Genomic DNA, 10310 nt, shown 5'->3' on the forward strand with positions numbered 1-10310 from the left:
ATACCAAAATTTTGAATAATTAAGATATTTAATCAATTCCGGTTCGGATTTAGTACTACTTTTTCGGATTGGGATCGGTTCGATTCTTCGAGTTCGAGTTTTTTTGCCCAACCCTAAATAGTGACATAAAAAGCAAATAGCATCATATTTTTGTAAAAAATACACCCGCACGGGCGTGCGGGTCAAAATCTAGTTGTTTTTAAAAGTGTCACAAAGTTTCTAACAACTGTATTTCAAAAGGAAAGTGAAGTCAAAAGAAAATTGTTTACAAAAATCTCACTTGATATATAGATTAAATCTTTGAAAAAATTATTAAAAGTAAGTGTAGTTAACAAAAAAAATACTTTTAAACTCTATCAACTATAAAAATCATAAATGTCAAAATAAAATAAATTTAGATAAAAAAAATAATAACCAAAAAGTAATCTAAATGTCTCAAAACATATAAAAAAGATAGCCACAGCTTTCAACTTCTTTCAGTTTTGTTGCAGCTGCAAGTTCTGTTTCAATATGACAAGTGCTTGCACATATCTTAGAAATAAGAACCTCGGTGAAACAGGCTTTGATGTTGCCCGCAAAAACACTACGGCCAGTACTGGTAATGAAATGAAATCAGAAGGAAGGTGTAACGCCCGGCCGCACACGGCTAATAGGCCATCCACGCCTGTTCACTCGGCCCGTGGATTCCATCCGGTCGGACGGACGGTGCGCTAATTTTCCGAAGATCCAAAAGTCATGTTTGCTGACCCTGCAATCACCACCGACCTTTTCGTGATTTGGCTTCATGCTAATTCGCACGGTATCGCAATAGGTCATCCATCATTTCACTACTATAGTCCAAACACGCTTAACCACAGAGTTCTAAACGGATGTGTGACATAAAAAATAAGTTAACTTTGATGATATAAATAGCTAAATCAATCCTCTTAAGCATTTCTATATATCACAACTTGGGATGTTACAGAAAGTTTCCATTTAGAAGCTCCAACTTGTCTACTTCCTACTCTGCACATAAAGCAATGTCTGGCCTGTACTTCCAACGGTGCCATATTGAAAAAGAATCAGTTCCATTTGATGCCCCAAAAAATTCCAGGGAATCAAGAACTCTGAATCGCTTCATAAAACGCCCCGAGCCTCTGATCGCATCTCCATCTTGCAGTAACTATCAGCCACATCTCAGTACAACAGTTCTGCAGCATATCCTCAATATTCTGGTCAATCTCTCTATTGTGAAAAACCCATACATTATGAAACAAAGCTCAAGAGCACATTCTCTTGGATGGACTGAGAACATATCAAATATCAAACCCCTAGTGTATACAGTTTGAATCATCCAGCAGCTTCTCCAATATTCTTGCAACATCTTTAACTAGAAGCACAAAATTGACTGTTCCACAGAGTTAAGGCTCTCTGTCGCATCTGAGGTATAAAACCTGTCCATTTGATGGTCTTTATCTTTGTCTCTTATGTTATTCCAACGGAAAATTCTGCTTATATCCCATCTCATTAATCTTTCTCCCCAAGGCAGACAGTCACATGGTATGAGCAAGAAGCAATTAAGTTCCTCGGATGCGGCGAGAATTTCACCTTCCTCACCTCATATCCAATGTGTTACAGGGAATGCAATCACTAAAAGGACGTCATCACCATCAGATGACAGAGAATGCCTTGGTGGGTCGTTATGATCATCATACTTAATTTGCTGTTGCTGTTGGGATCGACATGAGTGTTCTTATTGAAGGTTTAATGACGAGCACAGGTTGGGACGAGCTTCTTTACGTTTGGCAGCAAGTGATGGATCCAAGAGCGAGTTAAGTCTTACCGAAACACCTGGTTGCTTCTTTGTAAACGGTTTTTGTCGAGCTGGTTTGTGTTTGAAGATGTGGAAAACTAAACAAAGTTGACATCTTGATCAGAACCATCTGCGTACAATGTCTATCAAAATTTGAATCTGTTCTACTTGCTTCCCAAGAAAATGTCTCAGTTTCCTGTTGTGAGACTTTACATGTAGCAAACGTAATGTGCACTGCATATGAAATCTTTTCTTCTTCCGGGAACCTCTTTTAACTGAATCAGCCTGTCTAGATATCTGCGAAGCATTAAACTAACTAGATGATGATGGTGCTTTGAAGCACTTTGGGTAAGTGACACATTTAGGAAGGAAGGCCTTGGACTCTTTCCTCTTTCTGTGTGTTTTTACTCCTAAACACTCTTAAAGCAAACCTGGAACAAGAAATGAAAAGGTTGGCTTCATTCCTACAACCCTTAGATTTTGTGCCAAGAGTGTTGCTTACTAACATGTAGATACATCAGTTCCTCTATCTGCATCCTCTCTAACACAAAATAATTTTTTAGACACAAAAGTTCTTAAAATTCGTTGAGTTGGTTTTGGTGACACAGTGAATGCATATATCTGATCGTTATCTACTTCCAAGGCTTCGGTGTTGTGTTGCCCGTGATTTGTGAGGTCAAAGAGCGCCGTGCTCAAAAGACTTCTCACGCGACCAATCTGCTCTACACCTTCACTACATCTTACAGGTACTACACGACAAGTTGTGTATAAAACCTATTGGTTACAGATGACCAAACACACTTTCTCTTGAATGTGTTTCGTTGATGAAACAACTATTATGAACCATTACACCAAAAAAGAAAACTACGAACCAATGTTCTAAAATACATAATAATAAAAAACGATTGAAACAAATGAACTCTTGTTTTGTAATAAAAGGCGATACAGTTTTCCTCAATCTTCATTTATGCTTTCTAAGTGCGGTCTCCAAACGCCGACGCGTCCCTTTCTCCGATCTCTTTGGGTCGCGACTTTCTCCGACAATATCTCCGTCAAGTACCTATCAGAGATCAACACCGATGAGTCCTTGTCTTTACCATTATTTTCCCCGTTAGACTTATGATCATCCACGTCTTCACGATGATGCCGAGAACGCTTCTTGACGGCGTTTGCATTACTTCTTTCGCGGCGGATCTTTTCTTTATCTGGTTTAGTTGCGGGCATGAGGAAATAAATCTTGCCACGTTGGAGCTCCGCTTCGAAAGGGACGATGACGATCTTTGTGGCTGAGATGACATCATCATGATCTGAAGACGGTGGAGAAGATGGTTTCTTGAGTACGTGCTTCGGGTGTGCCTTCATTACTTCGCTGGCGGTGATTGTACCACTGATCTCCTCAACGTATCCGTTTGAATGTACGATGCGGATCACGTCCAGAGCTCCACACGGTAGGATGCAGGCGATGCAGCACCTAAGTGTCTCCTTCATCCTCTTTTGTTTTGTATTAATGAAGAAGAATAGAAAATTTAAAGACTTTGGTTCTTGAAAGAAGCATCTGCGAAAACTAAAATGAAAAAGATGAGAGAAGAAATTAAAGAGAGAAAGAGAAACGTATAGCAAGTGATCTTTGAAACACATAAGCTTTGAAGACACCTTAATTATTTATTTATTTATAGTGATGTCTCTTTAATTTGGTGCTTTTCATTTTATTTTTGGGACGTCGTCTTATGCTATGTGTATAATATATAGTTGTATGGTTTATGTTTAGTTGCTCTTTTAATTTCTGCTCCTTTTCAGCGGCTGGGTTTAGGAGAATATACGTTGAACTCACTCTTTTTATTTATTTTGGCATTGTTCGATTTTTTAAAATATTTCATTAACTAGCATTTACCTAAAAGCTTATGGAAGGTTTTGAAAATTTTCATTAGCTTCCATGTTCATTTTATTTATGCATACCTACATTGCACCCAATAAAGTAAAGGGAACTAAGAATCGTGATTCGTATAAAATAATCATGAGATAACTAAGTGGGGTTTGTCCTTTTTGATTGAGATGGGAGATCATGTATAATGTCTTAAAGTCCAAAAACTATAACAAAAACTAAAATTTAAAAGCTTGGTATATGTTCCTTGAAAAAGCATTCGTTTGAAATAGAACATAAACCATACGAAGATGTAGAATCATTTGAATAAAACCTTAATATAAACAAACAAATGAAGTAAGGAATAAAAAGAGGTCAAAAACATATGCAAAGCAATAGTTATAGAATTTGTTTTTTTTTTTCTTTTCTTTTCTAAATGGTGGGGAGAGGGAACAAAAGAGGGGCTGAGATTAGATGGAATGAATAATTGCACCCAACAATGTAATGTAGATGTATTTTACCTTTTGGATCCATCGTCTATTAGCATTTGAGGGGACCCCTCTTCCTCGCTAAAGCTTGCAATTATTTCTTCTTCTTCTTTAGTTTGTTTATCAACTTATAATTAATTTCAACTTTCTAATGCACAGTGTGGTTCATCTAGGCTGGGTGCTTATGGGAGACACATGTTGTAGCATCATTGGGTCTCCATTATATCATTACCACATATCACACACCACTTTCCACAATTTTTTTTTGGTAATCCACTTTTCATAGTTTCACCAAGTTAAGCCTGATATATAAGAAATCATTCAAGACTTTGGTCAGATAGTTGAAATATTTAGCTTCTGCCCCGAGTAGTGGCGAACTAAGTAACCATCTACCTAATTATCGTAATTAGGATTTTATTAGTTTAAATTCAGAAAACTTTAGAAACATAAAATAAAACACCTAATGTCGTTATAAGATTAAAAAACAACATGGTCGGCGGGATGCAGTAGTCACAGCGCGTGGAAGATTTTTATGTGGATCAGTTTGTATGATGACAATTTGTCTATCATAGATCTGTTTTATATCAATTATGTTCATGTGTGCATGCATACGATATGCCTGACAAAATTTAGTAGATTAAGCGACATTTTATCATATTTTCAAACACATTTATTCTCTGATACCAATATTATGTTATAAAGATAGATCAAAGAAGCCGTAAAAAGAAAAGAGTGAAGAATAATTTTGTATATTTAAAAAAAATATATTTGGTGTTAATTTTAGCTTGCAATATGGTGTGACAGTTAAATAATAATCTGCATATATATATAATCAAAGTTCTTTTTTTTTGTAACATTAAAGTTCATATTATACAAAATTTCAAGAAACTAATTAATAACTAAACCTAACCCCACACAACAACTATTAGAACCAACTTACCATCTTTACAATTTGTGTTTTTCCTATTGTCTTTTGGAATTAACTTTTTTCTTTGTTTTGTTGTCGTTGAGTGGGCATCAAAAGTCAATTCAATTAAGAAATAGTCGAAGTTTGATGAGATTAGTTTGGATCCATTTCAGTGAATTATAATACGCACGCAGCATGTTGGATTTCAGATCCCTTTTTTTTTTTATTAGTTTTAGTTCGAAAATGGATCATGCTACTAGTATGATTAATAGTAATCGAAATGAGGTTAATACAACCAACGCTTGTTTTATGATAAAAATACAACCAATGTTAGTTCAAATAAATATATATGGAATATGGTTTGAGAAGGCCAGGTCGTTTTACTTGGAACTTCAAACGCTCATAAACGGAGAAAGAAACAAACCTTAATAAATCATGGATTCATTTCACAAAACTAACACATAAAAGGAAAGGATAATAAGAGAAATGTGTTATCAGTATATCCGGAAGCAAAGTCATGTGGGTTTGCTTTCCTTTTGAAAGCGATTGACTCATGGACCCCTCCTCTCTCAGTCTACTTTCTCGCTCTCTTTCTTTTTACATTTTGGGTGTTTGGTGAACTTCTTTTCACTTCTTTTTGAGCTGATAAACTGTTTACAGTCAATAGCAAACCTAGGTACACCAAGAAGGTGGCAAGTGCCCCCATATAATTTTCAAAATTGCATAATATACATCAAGTTTTAATCATTTTTCCCAATTAAATATCATATTTTACCCATGTTTTAATTTTATATGTGATTTGCCCCCACTAAAAAATAATTCTACATTCGCCACTGTTTACAGATGTGTTTGATTGCACGAAGTTGAAAGTAAGAAGAACAAATAAAATTGAGACTAGAGGGAAACTTGAGAATATTCACACCCAAGTCGCACAATATTTAACTCCTTTTTCATCTCCTATATATTAATCATCGAGCATTACAACATGTTTTCGTAGTAACGTGTCATCACTAAAATAATTTTTAGAATCTGTAAAAAATAAGTTGGTACATACAAATATATATTATACTTTTTATCATACTAACTATCAAATTGATTAGTAGTATACAAAAAAATATTTTCAATTCTTTTCTTAAATAAAAGCTACGGAATTACCTAATTTAGTTAACATATATATGACAATTAATGATTATGAATAATATATATTTGATAATAATTTTTGTATCCTATCTCTTTTTGTTTAATTTTATATTATTAAAAAAAATTAAACAATCACATTAAGCATATAATAAAAAAATTAAATTTTTTCTTATATGTTATATTTTGATTTTTTTAAAACGACATTACTAAAAATGGTAAAAGTCTCACATTGACATTTTTTTGATCAGTGGTTTAACTCTTTTTGTTCAAGCAAAGATACAAATGATCATAAATCATATGAATATAAAATCTCATTAATAGATATTCATATTATATATATATATATATTAATATCATTTAAATTAATTATATGCTATATAAAAATATGTTAATTTTAAAATATGCATTGAAAAATTATTGAGATCTTAATATTTTAATTTTGAACTTTGTATTGGTAAATCTCACATTAAAAAATTTGTGACTAACGGTTGAAATTTTTGTCACAACAAATATACGAATGTTAATAAATTGAAATGAGTATGAAGTGTCAATAGTAAATATTTATATTAAACTGTACTATATATATATATATATATATGTCAATATCACTAATGCTTAATTATATACCATATAAAGTAAATTAATTAATTATTTTGATTTACTTACCAAAACATGATTGTAAATGAACAAAAATTATTGGTTTTGATTTATGTGTTTACTCTAATGTATATACTTTTATGTATACAAATTGTTTCTTAAAATATGTGGTTTCTAATATGTTATTTGATCCTGACAATCCCTGAAATACACTTCTTCAAATCGAAGTGCTTTTTAATATTGGAAGCACTATATATATATATATATATATTATTTAATTTAGATAAAATATTTTAACATTGATTTTTATTCCTAAAAAGTTTTTAATGAAATATCATGACAAGATTTCAATCACCTCCTTTTGAGTTTGTTCGAAGAATGAGAGATTTGATCATTCGTTTCATATTTATTTCTCCCTAATACCCTATCTAGCTATTATATTTTTTATCGATGTACTTTTATGTAATTCAGTGAATTTACAAAAGAAGTTAAAAAAAAAGAAACAAAACTCATATGAGTGAAACAAAAACGAGAATGAAAGCATAATTTTATAGAAGTAGAAAATGAAATCACTTATGGAGTGTCAATAATAAACAAATCGAGAGCAGAAAATCTAATCCCCTTTCGTCATTTTACAATCGATTTTACCTATCTAGTTTTTGTGATTTGTGTCAGCCGCAACCTTAATTTTCTTTTCTGTATACGAAGTCTTAAAAATAATTAAAATGAATAGTAATACATTAACTTTTCAACAACAATGATACATTTAAGAGACCAACTAGATATCGACCCGCGCAACCGCACGGGTTTTTGTTTTCAAATATTTTTTTATAAAAATATTGTTTTCAATTATAAATTGGTATATATTATAATATATATGTGTCTATCACTTTTTTAAACATAATAAGTTTACAGTATATTTTTTTCATCGAATAGATTTTTTAAACTTTCATATGTATTTGTATCTTCTTCTATATATATATATTTTCGGATTATTATTTCATTATTAAAATCGTAACTATATATATAAAGTTTAGTAAAATATTTGTTTATTGTCCTATTCAAAGATATTGTAACATTTCACAAATTTAGAAAGGTTTTAAAAAATTAAAATTTTCGCTTCATAGATTTATACTATCGAGTAAATAATCAAACATTTAGTTTTTGTTTAATTTTTAAAATAAATTATATAGTTTAAAATTTGTTTTCATTGGTTTAACGCAGTAAAGATTAATCATTGTTAGATAATATGATTTTTTTAAAAAATCTTTATAATTTTAAAAGTTAACATCGACGAATATTTAAATAATTAACATATGGAGATATAGTATTACGACATCAAATTATATATATCTAATTTATACATAAATCCAATGGATCATCTATTGTTTAAATCCAATTATTGATAGCTTAAAAAAAATTTCTGGCAAATCCAAAATTTAAATGATAAGATTAGAGATTAAATGAAATATGATTTTTTAATGAATAAGTCCATTAGGTCTATTTTTTAAAAAAATCACACATGAATCAAGGTTGTGACTTCTATTTTAATATGTAAGATATATGTATTCGTCATTTTACAATCGCTAAAGATTGTAATATTTCAAAAATATTAAAATTATTTAATAAACAAACATTAATATAAAAAACCTACTCCACGCGAGTTATCGTTCAGTTATAGCTTAATTTCAGAGATATACACATATCGTATAATATATATAACTTCACATATCCGTACGACCTGGCTCGTATTTGGATTTACAAATCTTTTCTTAATCAACATTCAATATGCAGGTCATTTGGGTTTTGATGTATGCTTGTATAAGCACATTTGAATCTTATCTAGACTACTTCTGTTTCCAGTGTCCGAAATTTGAAAGTAAAATTATATAGAACGGAAGTGATAATTTTTTTAGAACGAAATCAATTTTATATAGAAAGAAAAAGATAACATATGATATATATACAGTTGTGTTTAAAAAAAAACACACATGATATACAGTATTACTAGGTGTTTTGCCCGCGATGCGGGCTTAAACATTTTCATAAATTTTTGAAAAGTTTTTTGTATACTATCTTTATTATACTAAAATAAATCTTAAAATAACTCAATATTATATTTTTAACTATAAAATTAAAAAATAATATTTTATAAATTATGTATTTTAATTATATTTTTAAATTTTGGATAATACAATATTCAATTTTTAATTATATAATTAAGAATTTTATTTGATTAATATTAGTTATATAATATATGTTTTTAACTTTTTATTAAAAGACTTTCAGATAACAATACAATATATACATAAATTATCTCTGTTTAAATTATATTTTTAGATTTTGGAATGATCCTTCTATCTCTGTATGGAATGATCCTTGGCTCCCAACCACTCGCCCGAGACCAGCAAATAAAAACCAACACAATCTTTACCCTGACCTCACAGTGGCTTCTCTTATAGACCCCACTTTGGGAATTTGGAACTCGCAGGCACTTCAGGCTCTAGTGGATCCACAGGATGTGAAAATTATCGAGAGTATACGACTGAGTAGATATCAGTTGGAGGACAAAGATGGATGGCATTTCACAACAAAAGGGAAATACACGGTTAAATCGGGATATCAGGTAGAACGAGTTTACCCGGATAGAGCAAAACCACCAGCATTTTTTGGACCTACGGTCGATGGTTTGAAATCATTCTGCTGGAAAGTCAGGTGTCCACCAAAGCTTAAACATTTTCTCTGGCAGTTGGTGACAGGGTGTATAGCGGTTAAGAAAAATTTACAAGCGAGAGGGATAACTGGCGATATATGTTGTACAAGATGCGGAGCTGAGGAGGAATCGATAAATCATGTGTTTTTCGAATGTCCTCCAGCACTTCAGGTTTGGGCTCTCTCAAAGATACCATCAAATCCAACTACATTTCCCACACAATCCCTTTTTGCAAATATGGATCATCTTTTCTGGAGAGTCTTTCCGCAGTTAGATGATCATCAGTTCGCATGGATACTATGGTATATCTGGAAAGGAAGGAATAGTAAGGTTTTTAGTAATCTGGATATTGATCCTAGGGATACGCTCAAATTGGCGGAAACAGAATCAACCCTTTGGGCTGAAGCCCAACTAGTGAATGAACAGAGAATGGTCCCACAGGAAGAGATTAGGTCTTCACTGTTAAATCCAGGACGATGGTGTTTCACAGATGGTTCCTGGAAAGAGAAAGATACTTTCTCCGGCCAGGGTTGGCACAGCACTTTAGAAGGCTTCGCTGGGTTGCTGGGGGCGAGGAATGTTCGGGCTAGCCTTTCTCCTCTACATGCGGAGATGGAAGCACTACTATGGGCTATGGAATGTATGAGGAATTTACGTCAATCTCAGGTTACGTTTGCAACGGATTGTTCTCAATTGGTGAAGATGGTTTCGGAACCAGAAGAGTGGCCAGCGTTTGCAAGTTATTTGGAAGACATCAAAAGTCTGAGAGCAAGTTTCCTACAATCAGAGATCGTCCATGTACCAAGAGCGCA

General features: G+C 32.3%; 1 protein-coding gene across 1 annotated transcript; it reads right to left on the reverse strand.

The window, feature by feature from the left end:
* Nucleotides 1-2580: 2580 nt before the first annotated feature.
* Nucleotides 2581-3509, reverse strand: LOC106356298. Its single transcript, XM_013796077.3, has one exon. It carries the CDS (start codon nt 3428-3430, stop codon nt 2747-2749), a length of 684 nt encoding a protein of 227 aa, XP_013651531.2. The 5' UTR covers nt 3431-3509; the 3' UTR covers nt 2581-2746.
* Between the last annotated feature and the right edge of the window lie 6801 nt (nt 3510-10310).

This window comes from Brassica napus, chromosome A7 (assembly GCF_020379485.1).
Source record: "Brassica napus cultivar Da-Ae chromosome A7, Da-Ae, whole genome shotgun sequence".
In the NCBI taxonomy this organism is placed as follows: domain Eukaryota; kingdom Viridiplantae; phylum Streptophyta; class Magnoliopsida; order Brassicales; family Brassicaceae; genus Brassica; species Brassica napus.

What these genes read in the sequence shown, in the direction of transcription:
- LOC106356298 (XM_013796077.3), bottom strand. Translation starts at nt 3,430, where the DNA reads ATGTGTTTCAAAGATCACTTGCTATACGTTTCTCTTTCTCTCTTTAAT.